At 39.3% G+C, this 21,309-nt stretch overlaps 1 protein-coding gene across 1 annotated transcript in view; it reads left to right on the forward strand.

Annotated features, from left to right (window-relative positions):
* The first annotated feature begins 1,425 nt into the window (after window positions 1-1,425).
* LOC149182123 (uncharacterized) overlaps window positions 1,426-21,309 on the forward strand; it is a 58,161-nt gene continuing 38,277 nt past the window's right edge. The window contains exon 1 of the mRNA XM_089416769.1: window positions 1,426-2,192. Within this exon, the coding sequence (XP_089272895.1) occupies window positions 1,861-2,192 (332 nt within the window). The 5' untranslated portion in view covers window positions 1,426-1,860. The remainder of the gene's footprint in view (window positions 2,193-21,309) is intronic.

Below are 21,309 nucleotides of genomic sequence, written 5' to 3' on the forward strand. Positions count from 1 at the left end.
CTCTTCATATTCGTCGAGGCAATATATCGCCCTTCTCGCTCTTTATTATTATTAGTAAACGATAATAAAATTAACTTTTTTTCAAACTCAAAACATAAATTTAAATTTATTTTAAAATATAATTGTAATTATTTTAATTTTATAATTAATTTGTATATTTTTAAAATAAATTTTATTTCTTATTATTTTTATTATTGATATATCAAAAAAGTAATCATCTTTTCTATATTTAATTTTAATTCATATATATATACATATATATATATACGGGTTATTGTTTATAGTGATTGGAATATTTGTACTAAGCAAATCTACCCAAAAAATCACTTCATACTCACTAACTCCAAAAATATCAAAATAATTAAACCCTTAATTTCTTAATAACAATAATACTTTAATAACAAAGACTTAACTAACTAAACTAATCCTCAAAACTAATTTATTTATATTTTTTACTTTAGAATTAATTTTATTAATTCACATTTATTTATTTTAATTTTTTTTCAACCATTTTCTATACTAGATTTTAAAACATCCCTTACCCCAATAACATTATATATATGAAATTTAATAAAATAATTATTTAATACATCCCTCACCACAATAACATTATATATATGAAATTTAATAAAATGATATACTATATCATTAATTCTAATTATTTAAAAAACTATGTTATACCACCATGAATATCCTACATTATTATATTTTAAAGGCGCAGTACTAGATTTTATAACATCCCTCACCACACTATATATATATATATATTTTGAGGTTTAATAAAATAATATATTATATCATTAATTCTAATTATTTAAAAAATTATGTTATACCATTATAAGTATTATATATTATTATATTTTAAAGCTATAATTTATAAAAGAAATGATTATACTTATAAGTATTATATATTATTATGTTTTAAAGGTATAATTTATAAATGAAATGATTTTTTGATTTTTTTTGTTGATTATTTTTAATTAAAATTTGATAGAGATTTTAATTTTTTTTTCAAAGATGCTAAATTTATTTATACATTTAAAAATATATTTTCAACAACAAAACAATCTTAAAATTATATTGCCAAATTTAAAAAAAATCTAATTAAAAAAACTGTTTCATCTATAAATTAAAATTAAGCCTAATTTAAATATATAAACCATATTTTCTTTAAATAATCTCATATCTTTATTGGTAAGGGACAATACCAAATAATCTCATATCTTTATTGTTAAGGGACAATACCTGCATCAACCAAGAAAAGGAACCCCATTTAATTTTGAGTAATAGCTTTTTTCCATCACTTTTTTTTTAATAATATATTTATGAACTTTGTTATCTGAGCAGCCTAGCGCCGTTGAATTTTAAACTCATCAATTCATTTTTCCCTTTAAAAAGTTTTGTCGGTATTTCCTTGATGTAGGTGAACAAATTCCACCTGTACACGCGGGGGCTGCGACGAACAAAAGCAGTCCAATTAAGTTGGGTTGAAAAAGCCGCAAAGCTTTTGAATGTTGAATCTGGAAAACGTGTCTGAACTGTCTCTGGCAATTAACCACGCTATTGTAGAATAAAATCATTATAAAAGTATATTCCGTTCGGAAAAGAAATTTGATTAGCCAACCTGTAGCAGCCCTTAAGGAGCGGGAGTTTTTGGAACCATTCCTTCGGAAGAGAAATTTGCACAGAAGAGAGGTACGAGTTCTATTTACAGGCCTCTCATTTTATTTTCTGGAAGTTAGTTTCGTAGCTCTGCAGTTGTTCCCCAATTTGGCGAAGAAGGCGTTTCCTGCAGCTTGGAGGGTTTCATAATTTGGGTATTTTAGTTGCTTTGGATCGGAGGTTGGGCAAATTTTCACCATGCGCCAGTTCTCGGCAATGTCGAAGGCCGCTCTTGGTTTCATTTCTCGTCGACGACAGCTGCAATGTATTCGGCATGGATCGATTTTAGGCCGAGATGAGATTATTGGCAGCAATGGGGGTTTGGATGTGCTCAAACGATTCGGTAGTATTGCGGGAATCGGTGCGAAGGGTATACTTAACGAGGAGAATATTGTGGACAAAGGGATTTTAAAATGGGATGTATTTAGCGCAAGAGTCGGTGCTCAGCAAACGAGGGGCTTTCTGGGATGCGGAGACGGTGACGAGGATTCCGGACTTGCAAGAACTTATGAAGAGAAGCGTGTTATAGGGTATGGATATCGGCACCCATTGCTTTTTCTATGCTTTTCTCCCCCTTCTTTTTGTTTTTCTGCAATTGTGTAATTTGGGTAGCTAAGAGCGTTTTGTATTGACCCATGTTGTGATACCTTTGGCTTTGAATTGTTTGATGCTGGGCTTGAATTTTTACATTTTGAGTTGACGAAGATCACGGCTCAATTGTAAGTCCGTGTTTATTGGGTACCGCATTCTCATCATTGGTGGACAGTGAACAATTTTTGACCATCATGATTATGTATTTAAAATTTCGCTTATAGTAATCATGGTAACCTGGTGCACTTTTCAAATAGCCCTTCCCAAAAAGTGTTTGTGGGCTGGGTTGATTTGTGGCATTTGGCGATTGGATGACGGGAGTTGATTCCGGTTGACAGGAGTTTGATTTACATGGAACTTGTTTCTGAAAACAATATAGATCCCAATGAATGCTATTACAACCCCAAGTTAAGAGGACCGGGGTCTCAACTTTCTACATAGCTCATCTTATGAAAGCTCTACCTATGTGTAATGTATGATTTCCCAGCTCAACATAATCTTTTGGTTCAAAGAGAATAGGTCAGTAACAACTGTTTACTGAAACATGCATTTGAAACAATTGCTACCATTAAATGAAAATGATCATAAATTAAATAAATAATAAAAATAATCAGCTTAATTTAATGTAAGGTCACAGCCTAGCCATATGCCAAAGTGATGTATGACAATGGACCCCTCTGCGATGCTATTTGATTGCTTCGTCGATGGAGGTGGCCATAATAATTTAGTTTGCTGAAACTTGAGATAGATTGTTATGGTATGAATTAACATTGAACCAAAAAAAATAAAGAAAAAAATTACTGATTGCCTGCCCCCATGCATGGAATTCGAATCGAGTGTAGTTTTTTGGGTCAAGTATTGGCACAAAAGTGCACTTTCACAATGTTTCCGTTACAATTGTTCAAAGTTCGAACATAATTTTTCTACAATGTAGATATCTACCGATTAATCTGCTGGCTAAAATCAAGCTTTCCCTTTTTGTCTGCTTACCATACCACCAATTGAATTGCTCTTTTCTATTTGTTTTTCCTGTGGTTAGGACTTCATTTTTATGTTTAGACTCTGAATTAAGATGGAACGTGGACCAATGTTGGAGTCGAGGACACCCAAAATGAGATTGGTTGTGTATTTAATATTTCTCTCAAAAGTAGTTCACGTTAAATGGAACAGAACTATCTCCTTTTAGTGCATGTTTTATTGTATAATCATAATGTCATGAACATCTTTGGAGATGAATAGGTTCTTCTTCCTTTATGAAGGTTGCAACATCATATGGACTGCTTAGAGGTGCTAGAGGGGACATTTGCACCGTAGCAAATGTACATATTGTTCCATATTTTTGCTTGGCCTTGTTGACAATGTTGAAAATAGGTGACAAAGGCCTGATCATATGTTGTACATTATCACATAAAATCACAGCACCAGATCTATAGTAGAAAAACTCTCATGGAGTGTAGGAAACGTCATTCTTCAAAACATTGTTTCATATCTGTTTGTCACATGGTGTATTACAATGGGGTACTAGACTCATTTATATAGTGATTAGCTTTACCATAACTACTACGTTAAATATGGACCAGTAGGCCACCTTCTAACCACCACAAGGATGAAAGACCCTTATGACCTTATATGATTGACACTTATCCACTAAATGAAGATTAGCCAACATATTTTTAACACCTTCCCTTAATATTGACTTGCAAATACAAATAAATAACTAATAAGGTTGGCATAAAGGATATTTGATCAAGAAAACATGACATCCAAACACTCCCCCATAATATTCATTTTGGGAAAGGTATTACAAATGAATGGCCAAATAAACATTACAGTAATTCACCCCTGCCACCGCACCCCCTTCCCACCCCCAATTCTTAATGCATTGTATAATTGGGTAGGTAATACAAGAATCACCAATGTTGATAAAAACTTGACCATAACAAAGTGCAAAGAAACTCTCAAATGGAGAGAGAATTTTTAGTAGTATAGCCTCCAAAACACCTTTGCATGATCCTCTTTGAAAAATGATGAAGCAAACACAATTTTAAATGGAGAGTCCCACTTCCGAATTAGAGCCTCTAAAATAGCTTAACATGATCCTCTTCAAAAAGTAGTGATCCAAGCACACGAGTTTGAGCAGGCATATGCACAAGTGGTCAAAAAGCAAGGGAATCAAGTCCCTTTGTGTTATCAAAGAGAAATATCCTTAAATGACATTGTGAATGGTAAATAGCATGTTGAAGCAGATATTGATCAGATGAGGATGCTATTAAGGCAAGAGTGTCGAAGATGAAAAGAGGGCTCCAATAATGCAAACTAAGAATCCCTTTGAAGTTGAGAGTGATTTGACAAAGGTCAAGTGTCAAAGATCAACAAAAATGCTTTGAACAAGGAATTGAAGAGAGTTGACCACATGCTTTCTTGGGTGATAGTTCATAATTAACCATACCAAGATGGTCTTCACATCATAGAATTTACACATACAAAAGAAACAAAATTTTCCACCGTTATAAACTAACAAGAGAAGAGACTACATGATGATCAATTAATCAAAGACACCAATGAGATTGTATGATTGTAGAGTCGACTAGAGAAGTCAATAGGAGGTCCTCAAACAAGTGCTCAATTTACACCATGACCAATTGTCAATCCAGCCACAATAGTAGTTGATACTGATCCTAGGTATTTCCTTTTACACCTCTTCATTAAGCATGTGTAAGAAGCACTATTGAGTCTTGACATATCAATAGGAATCTTGATAATTGGACAAAGAATGAAAATGTCTTTGATCATAGTGATTGGGGTGTCTATATGGCTAAGATGTATATGGAGAAAAATGTAGTGTTGGTTGAATAGAAGGTGAGGGATTTGGTTCTTGTGATCCAATAGTAGAGAAGTTGTATGAAGTAATATATTCTAGCCTTGAAATCAGAAAAATCATCAGATAATGAAATAGATAATGCAAGATATAGTTCTTACAAAATAGTATTAGAAGAATTATGTCAATTTGAATTATGCAATGAAGTTTCAAGTATCCAAGCCCCGCTCTCACTATATCATGTTAGGCTCAATAGGAGTAACAATACTTTGTCCATGTTTAGCAAGTCTACCACTCGTAAGCATAAAGAGAGTTGCATAACTAGCTCATTGAATTGGCTTTTTTTATTGACTTCTTTCCTAATTAGTTGGGCTTCCTCCCCCTTTGGTCAAGCACTCGGTGTGCGCTTTGGTGCATTTTACCATGAAATATCATTGTTTGGGTATGACTACACAACTATCGATATTTGTTATTCTTGTCAACATTACGACTTGTATTGTGGGTATATGTTTATCCCATCAAATAAATTAATTTGGAGCCAATGCCTCTAGTTTGCCACTCAAAGATTAGATAAGACTGCTCATGCACACAACCAACAATGCATGAGAAGAAGTGACATCAAAAGTGTCAAGAACTTTGGCCTTCTTCTTTTATATGAACTCAACTATAGGTGGAGAAGCTTGCTTATTATTGGCCACAAGTTGCAGGTATAGTTGTCGAAGAAGATGCATCGATAAGTAGTGCATATTTATCCTTGGACCCATACTAGAGTTTTTCTTCATGTTCATTAAGATCTTGATTGAGGTGCCACAAATTCTAGATGTCTCACCCTTCTCATTGAAATGTTAATGCAAGAGGCTATAATGAGAGTTCACAATTTGATATGCATTAAAGAGACACCCATTATCATCCTGAAGTATAGCAACCTCTTCATGAAGCTCAAACTAGAGTCTTACAAAAAAGACATCATCTCATAGCTAGATCGTAGTTTCATGCATTGAATCAACATGCCTCTTAAGTCTTGTATCAACTTTTTGCAATTGAGCAATGATAGCTAGTAGTGAAGCATTTTCAGTATGAAGCTTGTTAATTTTTGCAACTATGGTCAATTTCCACCCTGGACAACTCAGATGACCGAGATGATGATTGCATTAGATTCCTCTTTTCAAGAGGACTAAAATCGACCTAAAGATCACCTTATTTGGACAAGCGAAAGTTGATTTTTGAATTTATTTATTCACTCATGTATATTGGGTTAGGTCGGCCTCAACCCCAAGTGGACCCTCATGAAAGCCTATAAATAGAAGAGACCTCAAGCTCATTTGGACCAGTGTTTTACAAAACGGACTCGGATTCGGACTCGGCCGAGGATCGACTCGGACTCGGACTCGGAAACGGCAATGACTCGGCCGGCTCGATTTCAATGACTCGGTCGTTGTAAAAAATACATTAAATATTTATTTTTTTTATAAAAAAACATAATTTTAAATATTTTAAACATAATTTTAAAGATTTTCATTCAAGTTTCCATATCTTCTAAATGATGCAACTCCTTGTTTGTTTAGAAATAATTTCAAGGGTTTCAAGAGTATGTAGTGTTGAAAACAGCTTATCCATGGATCATCTCCAAGACTAACTCTTCCCAACTTCCCTGCCATCCATTCCCCTAGTAAGGGGATGCTCCCACGATTGTAGGATTTCACTTTCTTCTTGATCATTCTTCCATAGTGCACAATGATGTATATTATTTTTCATCACTTTTTAACATGGACCCTTTATTTGAGCATTCTTTATAAACTTTTGGTTGTCAATGCTGGACCAAAAAGATTTATGGCATATGTAGGCTTTATGGCATATGTAGATTTATGGCATATGTTAGCTAATAGAAATATAACATTTCTAACTAGTTAGCTTTCTCATATTCACTGTACTGATTCATGAAATCTACTTTGCCAATGCTTCAAATTTTTAGCTGTATATCATATTGGTGGAAATAACATAGTTGTGCTGAGCACCTCGTCAGGAGTTTGGCTAGAATTTAATGCTTGACATTCTCTGGATGCAATTAATATCTGATTCTGCCCTTTTTCACCATCCCATTAACCTATCTGGCCTGCATTAGCCTTCATTGGCCTGCTGACACCAAACATAAGGCGTAGCAATTTTTGGCTTTGACTAGAGCCAAAGACGGATCAATTGATCCACGTCCAACTCTGATAAAAAACAATAACTCTGTCGATGAAGTAGCAAACACAATGGTTCCCGCAATGGCACCACAAAAGTTAGTGCCAAAGCTCTAGCACAAAGTAACGACTGTAGGACCCCTGTTGAAAATTATGTTTCTAAATATAATAACTTCAGAATGATATAACCAGTTACCAGCCTAGATCATATGGAAACTTGAACGAAACGGCCGTTTTTTGACAGGACCCGGCCGGGTTGACTGGGTCAGCTATGACCCGGCCGAGTCATTGGCTGACTCGGCCGAGTCATAGCTGACTCGGCCAGCCGAGCCGGGTCAAAGGCCGGGTCAGAATTTTTTTTAATGAAACGGAACGAAACGGCCGTTTCCGTTTCGGTACGGCCGTTTCGTAAAACACTGATTTGGACACATTTGATCAATCCATCTTCTCTTCTCTTATTGTCTTGGTTCGCACAGGTTTGACAGAGGAAAGCTCATGCAAAGGGTCCGAATCTACAAGGTCGAAGCTCGCACTAATCTAGGGTTTTCTGATTCCTGGACGCTGGCATAGAATTGGGCATTTTAGTCCCTGAACGCTGGCACACAGTGGTCCTGACAGCGTCTAGGAAGCCTTGGACCCTGACATAGAGTGTTACGGGAGCATCTGGGAGGCTAGGGTTTCTGCTGCTCAGTTTGGTCCTTGGACACACGCACAGTATGGTCTTGAGAGCGTCCGGGTTGCCATAGATGCTCGCACAGAAGCCTTATGAGAGCGTCCAGGGTTTGAGGCAGATCTGGGTATGTTTGACCCCGGATGCCCTCATCCAGTTCACCTGGGAGCGTCCAGATCTGTTCCATATGCAGTCTTCTAGTTCTGTAGAGAGTGTCCAGGACTGCTATAAACGTTCACACATCTCCTCCTCCCTGCGTCCGGGACTCAAAGATGAGATTTTAGTATTTCGAAGATTCTGCTTAGTGACATAAGTGTTCAGCAGTATCCAACAGTTGACTACAGTCAGTGGCAACACATTACAACCATCAGAATGAGGGTTTTGATTATAAGCATGATTAGATTTGTTGCATCAATAAAGTTTGGATCATTGTACTTTCTTTTGCTGAAACATTTGATGACAATCTAAGAAGAAGAAGATTTGCAAGGGTTTTCCCCATAGTGGGTTTTGCCCTGGTCTCGGACCAATCATGGTGTCTTTATGTGTGCATGCTTTTCTTCTATTGTTCCTTTATGTTCCGTTGCATTGATGATGATGATGTTGTTCTTTCTATATAATTGCATATGCTGATGAATAATGGTGTAGATCTGAATAATGTAATGATGATATGGGGTGAACTTAATGTATTAATGAAGAAATGCAATTATCAAAGCAAAGAACAATGTAGCCCTATGAAAAATTAACATGGTATCAGAGCTAGGCTGAAGAAAAGCCATGGAGATCACCCCGATGATGACACCTTTGATGGAAGCAAGAAGAGGATGGTGGAGACCTAAAAGAATTCTAGGGTTTGAAGAAAACCCTAGGCAACTTGATTATTAGGGTTTGATGGATTCTATGAGGTTAGGGTTGGAGAGAAAACCTTGGTTTATGGAAACAATATGAGATATGGAACCTAGCTGGTCAATGTGAAGATGCTCAAGCACTTGACAAAGATTTGATGAAGCCCTAGATGGGATAATCCCTAGCAGGCCTGGTTGGATAACTGAAGGCAACATTGGTATATGGACCATGGACATTGATGGCTCTTGAAGATTGGTTCAAGAGGGAGAGGATCACCTCTCATTGAAGATAAGTATTTCTTGACTCATGATGCCTCTTACTTTTGTTTAGACTTATGGATCTGATTATTATTATACTTCCTGCATATGTATTTGAGTATATGGATGTTTCTAACCTCCTTGATGAGATAGATCCTTCTTGAGGATCATTTGAAATGCAGGAAGGATGGCTAGAGCTGGAAAAGGTTAAAAGGCACTATATGAAAAGATGACAAAGTGCTTCAAGCGGCCTATGTCTAATGAAAAGGTGCACAGGTATTTGAATACCACAAGGTATGCATGGTATGTTGTATTTCAACTGTAACATTGGATGGCTCAGTAAGCCCTAAGGTATGATGAGAATGTCTCTTTCTTTGATGGCTCATACATGCATATGAAAGTGACTTGGATCTATGTTTCCTATGATGAAATGATGCACTTGGTGTTGAACATTTTGATCTTCTTGAATTCTATGAGGCTATCTAATGTTGATACATTGATATACTTGATGTTTGGCTAACATCCATCCGTTGGACATCTTGATCCTATAAAGAAGGCTAGCACCTTGACTCTAGTAAATGATACTCTTGATACTTGTCATGATGGATTTCATATAGAAGGATAGCTCATTGACTCCTATACATGAGTTTGTTGATAATGCTTGTGATAAGCATGATGAAAGCATATGGAAAGAGAGATTGACACTCTTGTTGTTTTGATAAAGCTTTATTGAATGACCTTACCTGATCCTATTGATCATGATAAGCATGATGTTAGAGGTATAACTATGAGATTGATATTCTAGATCTCTTACTACCTGTGGTCTTGTCTTGATGGCATATGGTTAAACTGAATGTCCTAACTTGATGAAGTGACTTGATAGAAAGTGCTCATAATCTTTGAGATATGATGTTGCATCTATATGCTGCTTTGAGTCTAAAGATTGATGTCATGATGCAGATAGCCATGATAGATATATGTTTATGATCTAACAAATCTGCTGTTGCTTGACTCTAGTAGAGACAGGTTGATGACATAGATTCCCAGTCAGAGGGAGAATCTCTTCTCAAGATTCTTACTCTTATTACTATTTGCATTTTGTACTGTTGAAGTATGATTTATGTGCATCTGACATAATTGATTTGCAACAAAGTCTCAAATCTGAAGCTTGTACAGAAATTAGGGTTTTTGCTCTGGACGCAGGCACTGAACTAGGAAATCTCGTCCCTGGACGCACACATGCTAAGGCCCAGGTAGCGTCTAGGCAGCTAAAGACGCTCCCATGCTAACCTGAAGGGAGCGTCCAGGGGTTTGACTATAGTTGACCATCATCTGAAGCTTTCTAAAGCTGTCTGAACTTTGAATCAAGGTGTCTCTGACATATTTTGCCACTGTAATATGATTTCTGAAGTTGTTGGGTTAAATTGTTGATCACATAAAATGAAGTATTGTGCATGAAATTGGATGGTCACCTGGAAGATGTCAGTTCCATAGATGTGTTGCAGATAACAAGATCTGGAAGCAGGAAAAGCTTGAATGTTTGCCATAACATGAACATGCAGACTGAACTTGTGTTTGCAGGTGACCGAGACATACATATAGATATGTCACTATGTTTGTGCTACAAGAGTTTGGCATGATTTGGCTGATTGATATAGATGAGTAGTCTTTAGTGTTGTGTCATGATACTTGACAATAACTTGGAATTTTGAATTGATGATTGAGATATGTTTTGACTATAGATCTCTCTATGATAACAAATTTGGACTTGACTTGATGACTAATGATCTGATTTGACAATTGTTGATTTGCCCTGATGTCTATGTTATGTGGGCATAATGACTTATGTGAGTATTCGGAAAAATGATTTTGTATTGGCCTTCTCGTTCCACAATGGTTGAGGTAATGATAGTTGTGATTTAGTATGAAGATGGAACCTGCATGACTCATCCTTGGTGTATGCATTTGCACCTAGTGACATAAATGACTTGTATTATGATTATGAGAATGACTTGATCAAGTTCGGATTGATAATGCATGGTTGATGACAACTTGTTGGCATAATAATAAATGAAGTCACGACTTGATATGAGCTCTCCCTATCACCCGGTTGAAAGTATTGATATTGTGATAATAATGACTTTGATAATGGTTGTGATCTGGCTTCTAAACTTTGATGAGCTGACTTTGTTGATGTGATGGTACAACATTGATTTATGTAAGGCTGATTATGTTGGCTTAGTAAGGCATTATGCTTAGAGCATTGCATGAAGCAAGCTCCCCGATCTAGATATGTCTATATTTGACAGTTATCTGATGAAGTCAGGATGATGAGTTCCAAGGTATGACTTTGATTTTGATTATGGTTTTGGTTTTACATCTTGATGGTCTACTCTTGACAGGTGATGAGCCTCTGATGATCTAAATCAGAGGGAGATAACTTCTGAAGCTCAAAATGATGTATCATGGCATGATGAATCGATTTTTGGAATTTGGAAAAGAAATTATATATTGCAAAGCTATTGAAAAATGTTTTTGAATAATGAAAATGCAAATCCTTGGATACTCCGATTTGAAGTTCAAAGATGTTGTTGAACTTGACATGGCATCCGACTATTGATTGAAGCATTGATGTTCCGTTTTGAACATCCATCTGTATATATATATATATATATATATATGATGTGCATAGAACTTGAATAAATTCATGAGTGAGCCGCTTCATTCACATAGAGTTGCCACTAAGCATCCTTTGAAATATCTGCATGAGATATTCTATTTTTGAGGCTGAGATATTTCTCCTATGATATGTGACTGCATGGATGTATTGTTGTTGATAAAGATGTAAAAATTTCTCTTTTCCCACCCTGGTTTTTAGTTTCACCTTATTTCTCCCATAATAGTTAAATGCCCTTTCCCATATCCATACATTCAACAATCGAAATTTTTTTTTTTTGCTGAAAACACAAATTCTGGAAATATAACAGAATGCTGGAAAATGAAAAAATAAATTTCAGCACATACAAACAACCATTTAACACATTTAAACACAGTGATTTTTGGTCAAGGTGACCCTGGAAAAACCCCCTACAACTCTTGGGGAAAACCAGTTCGAAAGCTCTTTCTTATTTCTGGAAAATGCTTTTACAGTGAGAAATATTCAGCAAAAATCAGCAAGCAAACTTTTACAACTTATCTCGTTTTCCGTGCCTCACAGCCCACTGGAAACTGCCCTCCAAACTGCTGTATGGACTGTTGTAAAACTGCTGTACAGCCTCCTCTGCTGTACGGTCTCTCCTCCCTCTGCTGTACGGTCTCTCCTCCCTCTGCTGTACGGCCTTCTCTAAACTGCTGTACGGAGTTGCTGTAAAACTGCCTTGGAATGTGTGCCAAGCTGCTGCGTCCTTCTCCTCACTGTCCAGAAATCTCCCTTGCTCTCTTGCTCTCCTTCTCTCAATCTGCTCATGAAAGAATGAATGACCTTTTCCTCCTTTAATTTAACCCTAAGTGACTTTTGGGGAATCCCTAAATCCAATCGCTGAAATAGATTGAGATTTAGGGCTGAGATTAAATGCTCATTTAAATCTCGCTTTCTATTTTTTAATTCACCCCACTTTAATAAAGACCCATTTAGTCATTTATTTCCAAAGTCACTTTTCCTTTCTAATTTTACATTGACTTTATTAAAGTCATTTTAAAATTAGACTTTAGTAACTTTATCACTTAAAGTCACTTTTAAATTAGATTTGACTTTATAAAAATTATAAAGTCACTTTAGGAGAAAAATTAAATTCTTTTGGACACTTTTCCCTAGGCCAAAGATCAAAGCCTTAGGGAACCACCTGTCCTCCGGTACCAAATTTCAACACTCCCTCTTACCGAAGAAGGTGTTCCTCACCACACCCATCTTGTCTCTAAAGTAGACATGCTTGCTCCGTGGTAAGGCTTTGGTAAGAATATCTGCAACCTGCTCATCAATGGGAATATACTCAAGCTTCACAGCTCCCTTCTGAACATAGTCTCTGATGAAATGATATTTGATCCCGATATGCTTTGACCTGTCATGAAATACTAGATTCTCCGTGAGTTTAATGCAACTCTGATTATCACAGTGAATCACTAAAGGTCTCAACAACTGACCAAATAAGCTAAACAACATCTTGCGAAGCTAGATGGCCTCACAACTAGCTAGACTGGCTGCCATATACTCTGCTTCTGCTGAACTCAATGCTACTGACTGCTGCTTCCGGCTGAACCATGACACTATTGCCGAACCCAACCCAAAACAACACCCTGAAGTGCTCTTCCTATCAGAAGCACAACTTGCCCAATCATAATCAGTATAACTTGCCAATCTCACTCCATCCCCCTGCTTGTAGTCCAGACCATAATCCACTGTCCCCTGCAAGTACCGCAAAATGTGTTTTGTAGCCACCCAGTGAACCTTCCTAGGCTCACACATAAACTGACTCATCGTGTTGACTGCAAAACAAATATCTGGTCTAATGTTGACCAAATACATCAAGGAACCAATCGGTTGCCTGTACAATGTGGGATCCACCAACTCGGAATCCGAAGCATGAAGCTTCTTCTAGTTGGTGATCATCGGTGTCGACATGGGTTTACTATCCTCCATGTGGAATCTGCCAAGGATGTCCACAATATACTTCCCCTGCCCCAGGAAGAAATGCCCCTCCTCCTGCCACACCTCCAAACCCAAAAAGTAATGCATCAAGCCGATGTCCTTCATCTCAAACTCCGCCGCAAGATCTCTCTTGCAGTGCTCTATGAGTCTCTCTGCACCTGTAATGACCAAGTCATCCACATACAGCACCAGAATGAGAGGCTCCTCACCTATCACAATATAGTAAGGGTTCGGATCTGCCTCGCTCTTTGTGAAACCCATCCCCTGCAAGTATGTATCTATCTTGGAGTACCAAGCTCTGGGAGCTTGCTTCAGGCCATAAAGGGCCTTCTTCAGTCTGCACACATGGGACTCCTTCCCATGCACCTCAAAGCCCTGTGGCTGCTCAATGTACACCTCCTCCTGTATAAAGCCATTGAGAAATGCAGTCTTCACATCCATCTGGTGGATCTTCCAACCCATCTCTGCTGCTATCGATATAATGGAGCGAATCGAAGTATATCGAGCCACGGGAGCAAAGGTCTCCTCGTAATCAACTCCCTCTACCTGGGAGAACCCTCTAGCCACAAACCTCGCTTTGAATTTCTCAATGCTGCCATCTGCAGCATGCTTTACCTTGTAAAGCCATCTGGAAGTAACCACGGATTTTCCCTCAGGCCTTGGCACCACCTCCCAAACATCATTCTTCATGATAGAAGAATACTCCTCCTGCATGGCCTCTCTCCAGACCTGCTGGCTAGTTGCCTCCTCATAGCGAGAAGGCTCAGAGTCAAGGATGTTGGTAGCCATTGCCATATAGCTACAAAACCTCTCAGGTGGTCTACTTTCTCTGACCGGCCTCTTAGGCTCAGCAACAGATGTGGCATCTCTCAAGGTGTCCTGAAGCCACTTGGGCTTCTTCTTCCCTGAGCATACTTCTCCCATTGGAGAATGAAACTCCTCCTCCTCATCATCATCAGGAGCCTGAACTCCTGACTGTCTGTCTGCTGTCCTCCTGCCTGCATTTGAACCTGTAGAAGCTGAGGTACCGTGTGAACTGTCCATCAGTGGACTCCCTAGTGAACTGCTCTGCATGCTGCCCGAAGCACCACCCCTCTGGCTCGGCGAGCCACTGCTCACTGACGGACCTGACATCCTCATAGATGTACCTCCGGATCCTCCTGATCCCTGCCCACTAGATCCCTGCGACTGACTCAACTGCTGCTGAGGGTCTGGCTGATCCAGATACTCTAACTCCCATGACCTCCTAAAGGCCCTGTCCTCCTCGAATTTCACATCCCGCCTGACAACAACTTTCTTCTGTGCAGGAATGTAAATCCGAAAGGCCTTTGAGGTCTCACTGTAGCCCACAAAGATACCCTTCTCTGCGGTGGGCTCTAGTTTGGTCCTCTTCTCTCTGGGTATATAGGAGTATGTAATGCACCCAAAGATACGAAGATGACCAATATCAGGCTTCTTCCCAGAAAAAGCCTCCTCCGGAGTCATGTGCCCCAAGGCACGATGCGGACTCTTGTTCTGCAAATAAACAACTGTGTTGCAAGCCTCTGCCCACAAGAACAATGGCAACCCTAGATCATGTAACATGGCTTTGGCAGCCCCTCCGATGGATCTGTTCTTCCTCTCGGCAACCCCGTTCTGCTGGGGGTTGTAAGGAACAGTGAACTCCCTCCTAATGCCTGCCTCCGCACAATAGTCAACAAACTCTCCAAGGGTGTACTCTCCCCCATTGTCTGACCTCAGGGACTTGATCTTCTGACCTGTCTGTGTCTCCACAAGAGCTCTAAACTCCTAAAACTGCTTGAAGACCTCACTCTTGGTCTTCAAGAAATAAATCCAGGTCCTCCTGGAGTGATCATCAATGAATAAAACATAGTACTCATATCCACTCAAGGAAACATGAGACATCCGACCACTCACATTGGAATGAATCAAATTAAGTATCCCAGTCGCTCTGCTGTCACTGCTGGGAAAAGGGGATTTGGCAAACTTGCCCATCGCACATCCTCCGCAAGTATCAAAGTGATCAATACTGAACTCTGGCATATACCTGTAGTGATCTCCCGCAAGGTCCTCAAGGCTCCATGATACATATGCCCCATCCTGCGGTGCCAAATCTCACACAGCTCAGAACTGCTAGCTCTGTTGTCGGTACTACTGCTCAATGCCAAAAGGGGCTGGAATGCAAACTTGTACACCTTTGCATGGCGTACACCTATCACTCTAGCTGAATCAGCTGGAGTGCCCCTGGGATACATCAACACCTGTTCTCCTCTGAACAGTACCTCATATCCTCTGTCCTCCAACGCTGAGATGGATATGAGGTTCTTCCTCATCCCTGGCACATAAAGAACATCTAACACCTTCAAGGGAGGTTTGGACTCCCTCTGAAATGTCAGTGTCTCCACACCGACTGCTCTAACAACTTTGTCATCACCGAGTACTACCTCTATATCAGTGCCACTCTCTGAAAGCTCTGAGAAGTACTCACGGACTCTTGTCATGTGACGTGAAGCTCCACTGTCCACATACCAGATACCCGAAGATGCTCTGCTAATCGAGGGAAAAGCATGCTCCCTCTGAACCTGTGTGGCAGGTGATCCTGCACTAGAGGACTCACACGCAGTGAACCCAAACTCCCGGTCAAAACGACCTGCAAAGTCCTCAACCTATGCTGAAGCTGCCAAGCTCTGGTCCTTCCCCTTCTTCTTCTTCTTCTCCGGACACACAACTGTATAGTGTCCCATCTTTTGACAATTCCAACACTTCACCTTGGAATAGTCCTTCTGTGTGTTACCCTGTTTACCTTTTGCCTTTGCCCCCACCATTGCTTGTGGAAGCCTGCTTCTTCCCTTTGCCTTTCTTGCCTCCTGCCAACAGTGCTACATCCTCATCCTGCTCAACTGACTTGGCTGCCCCAAGCTGACCTTTCTTGATTTCTGTCTGAATGCAATCATCCCAAAACCTCTCCCATGTGGGAATGGTCTCAAGTGCACAAACCCCATCAGCAAAGTTCATCCATGAACGGGGGAGGCCATTCACTGCAATCCGCACCAACTCAGTGGGTGGAATGACCTCTCCAACTGCTGCCAACTCATCTCTCACATTAGTAATCTTGGTGGGATATCCAGCTGCACTATCATTACCCATCTTAATGGTCTTCAGCTTCTCCTTCAGGACCATTTTCGGGTTCTCATTGGTACTCTGGTAGAGATTGGACAGTGATGTCTACATCTCATGGGCATTGCTCTTTCCTCTCACATGAGGAATTCAATGGTCTTTGACTCCGTCTAGAATCAGTCTCTTACCCTTGTTGTTCTTTTTATTATAATCAACCAACTGAGTAGCATCAGTCGGTACAACAACATGGTTCTGTGCGGTATGCACCATGATGTCCCAGATTTCTGCCTCCTCAAAGATACTCTGCATTCTCTCATTCCAAACGCTGTAATTTGTATGCCCATCCAACCTATCCTCCACCCTCAATCCCAATGACATCCTGCTGTCCTAAAATTGAAAAATAGCACTGCTATAGTAAAGATAAAACTGCTGTTTGTGAAAAATCAGCTTGTTGGAATTTTCTGAGTGAAAAATCAGCAGGCTGTAATTTTCCTCCTTGCTGTCCCAAACTGCACTTCAGCACTCAAGCTCTGATACCATGTAAAAGTTTCTCTTTTCCCATGTAAAAGCTCTGATACATTCAACAACCGAAAAAAATAAATTTTGCTGAAAACACAAATTTTGGAAATATAACAGAATGCTGGAAAATGCAGAAATAAATCTTAGCACATACAAACAGCCATTTAATACATTTAAACACAGTGATTTTTGGTCAAGGTGACCCTGGAAAAACCCCCTACAACTCTTGGGGAAAACCAGTTTGAAAGCTCTTTCTTATTTCTGGAAAATGCTTTTACAGTGAGAGAATTATTCAACAAAAATCAGCAAGCAAACTTTTACAACTTATCTCGTTTTCCGTGCCTCACAGCCCACTGGAAATTGCCTTCCAAACTGCTGTACGGCTGCTGTACGACCTCCTTTGCTGTACGGCTGCTGTACGGCCTGCTGTACGGCCTCTCCTCTGCTGTACGACCTCCTCTAAACTGTTGTATGGAGCTACTGTAAAATTGCCTTGGAATGTGTGCCAAGCTGCTGCCTCCTTCTCCTCACTGTCCAGAAATCTCCCTTGCTCTCCTTCTCTCAATCTGCTCATGAAAGAATGAATGACTTTTTCCTCCTTTAATATAACCCTATGTGACTTTTGGGGAATCCCTAAATCCAATGGCTGAAATAGATTGAGATCTAGGGCTGAGATTAAATGCTCATTTAAATCTCACTTTCTATTTTTTAATTCACCCCACTTTAATAAAGATCCACTTAGTCATTTATTTCCAAAGTCACTTTTCCTTTCTAATTTTACATTGACTTTATTAAAGTCACTTTAAAATTAGACTTTAGTAACTTTATCACTTAAAGTCACTTTTAAATTAGATTTGACTTTATAAAAATTATAAAGTCACTTTAGGAGAAAAATTAAATTCTTTTGGACACTTTTCCCTAGGCCAAAGATCAAAGCCTTAAGGAACCACCTGTCCTCCGGTACCAAATTTCAACAAAAGATATTGTTTAGCACATTTGGATGCTGCTTTAGTATGAGATCTGCCATGATATCTTGGATGAAAGGTCCATAGTACGATTGAGGATGAGTACGATGTTGCTAGCATGGCTAGTTGTGAGGTAGGACGAAGAAGAGATCTGAGCATGATCTGGATATGACATGGATACATTGTGATGACATAGTGTGAGATCTGATTGGCAGAAAATCCCATATTTATAGTTGGGAGTCGGGACCAAGATACTCTCATATATTGAGACAGTGCAGTTGTTCGAAACAAGCTCAGGCTTGTGGTTGGAACCTCCTTGAGAGGGAGGATGATTATGGTATCCTTTTGTGATTTATATGATTATTTATGTTCTGACATGATATTTGATTTGATGTTCTGTATGAACAGGAAACAACTGCTATTGAGACAAGTTGATACCAGATTTGAGTATGATGAGAGCAGCGCTGATCGAGGACACTGAGCCAACTCTTCCTCCCTGTTTGAGCTCCCAGGGTGAGGAATTGAGATAGAGGGCTCTTGGGGTTGAGGGAACTCTGGACAATAGGGTATGAGCCCTATTTGTTACCCATGGGGTTGAAGATGTTGCTCCCCTATCTTCATAGGGTCGGAGAACGCTGCTTCCCTATCTTCATAGGGTCGGAGAATGCTGCTCCCCTGTTTGGTCTTTGTAGAGTATACCCCAGTTGATATCATACCCACAAGCTGGGCTTGTCGGGAATATAGCTTCTTGTTTGGCCAACGAGTTGAGAGTGTACTTGAGGTGTACAACCCAAGTTGATTATGATGCAGGTGTTCTACCACATGACTATTCAGGGTCATCGATGGGAAGATCAGTAGGCAATAGGATGGGTTGAGATAACCCTATGCGATTCCAGGTTGAGATTGAGCTCCTTGATGTGATCCCAGGGTTGAGATGTGCTCCCCTGTGTGTTTGGATATCCTATTGCTCGATATGGGGTTGTAGATGTATAGCTCCCCCATGAGATTCTGGGTCGAGATGTGCTCCTGATGTGGTTATAGGTTGAGATGTGCTCCTTGATGATATGCTCTTCGATGACAATTGATGATGATATTCCGGGTAGTAACCCGCTGGCAGAGATTCCAGGTAGCAGCCTGATGGATAGAGGGTGGTAGCTTAAGCTCCCCTCCGGTAACAAATTCTTCTTCTTCTAGATTTGAGAATGTTCAGCATACAAGCAGGAACAATAAAGAGATAAACATGAATAAGCAAGGGATAAATCAAGATGTACATTGATGATTTGTGATGATGAGATACTTGAGGTGGTCATGGCATGATGACTACATGACAAAGATGATCAGGGATGATACATGATGACACTTGAAGACACAAGAATGGCATATTGATCGATGGACAAATATTGGCAGGTGGAATTCTCCCTAGTTGAGAGGGAGTGTTAATTTTTGCAACTGCGGTCAAATTCCACCTTGGACAACTCAGATGACCGAGATGATGATTGCATTAGATTCCTCTTTTCGAGAGGACCAAAATTGACCTAAAGATCACCTTATTTGGACAAGCGAAAGTTGATTTTTGAATTTATTTATTCACTCATGTATATTGGGTTAGGTCGACCCTAAGCACATGTTAAATTGGCAGGTCAGCCTCAACCCCAAATGGACCCTCATGAAATCTTATAAATAGAAGAGACCTCAAGCTCATTTGGACACATTTGATCAAGCCATCTTCTCTTCTCTTATTGTCTTGGTTCGCACAGGTCTCTGACAGAGGAAAGCTTGCTCAGTCTGGTCCCCAGAAGCACACACAGTATGGTCTTGAGAGCGTTCAGGTTGCCATAGACGTTCGCACAGAAGCCCTATGAGAGCGCCCAGGGTTTGATGCAGATCTGTGTATGTTTGACCCCGAACGCCCTCATCCAGTTCACCTGGGAGCGTCCAGATCTGTTTTGGACGCAGTCTTCCAGTTCTGTAGAGAGCGTCCAGGATTGCTATAAACGCTCGCACAACTCCTCCCTGCGTTCGAGACTCAAAGATGAGATTTCAGTATTCTGAAGATTTCGCTTAGTGACATAAGTGTTCAGCAGTATCCAGCAGTTGACTACAGTCAGTGACAACACATTACAACCATCAGAATCAGGGTTTTGATTATAAGCATGATTATATTTGTTTCATGGATATCATAGTTTTTTGTTGCATAGATAAAGTTATGGATCATTGTACTCTCTTTTGTTGAATCATTTGATGACGATCTAAGAAGAAGAAGATTTGCAAGGGTTTTCCCCATAGTGGGTTTTGCCTTGGTCTCGGACCAATCCTGGTGTCTCTATGTGTGCATGCTTTTCTTCTATTGTTCCTTTATGTTCCGTTGCATTGATGATGATGATGTTGTTCTTTCTATATAATTACATATGCTGATGAATAATGGTGTAGATCTGAATAATGTAATGATGATATGGGGTGAACTTAATGTATTAATGAAGAAATGCAATTATCAAAGCAAAGAATAATGTAGCCCTATGAAAAATTAACAAAGCTTACCACTAAAGGCAACTTCATCATGATGTTTGTGAAAGGTAAAGTTCTTCTCACAACATTTATGGAGCCTACTACTTAAGAAAGAGCATATGTGGCTGATTGTGATTGCTAAGGTTTTAATGTTAAAGTTCATAATTAATTAGTCAATGTTTTTTTTTGGTGGGTTATGTTGCACTTGTTTCTGGAATGTATGGAAGAAACAAACATGGGTATAGGGGTTCAGAATGGCTAGAAGCTTCATCTATATTTCCAAGAAACAATGGGTTGGATAAGATAGGTAAGATAGTTATACTAATTTCCAACAAATGGCCACAAACATGTCAACAAGATGGCTAAGTACAATAGTATCAATACATGTTGGGAGTGCAAAGGCGGTTCTTATAAAAGCATAAGCAGATCTAGTAAAAAATCTAAAAGTTGATATTGGGGAGAACATGTTGTTGGGAAATCTGAAGTGATATGTATGGATTGCTAAGGGCCAAAGCCAATTGCCAAAAAATTCTC

Source organism: Pinus tabuliformis, chromosome 3_2 (assembly GCF_031772625.1).
Source record: "Pinus tabuliformis cultivar Carrire ecotype Pingquan chromosome 3_2, CPIR1, whole genome shotgun sequence".
NCBI classification, from domain to species: Eukaryota; Viridiplantae; Streptophyta; class Pinopsida; order Pinales; family Pinaceae; genus Pinus; species Pinus tabuliformis.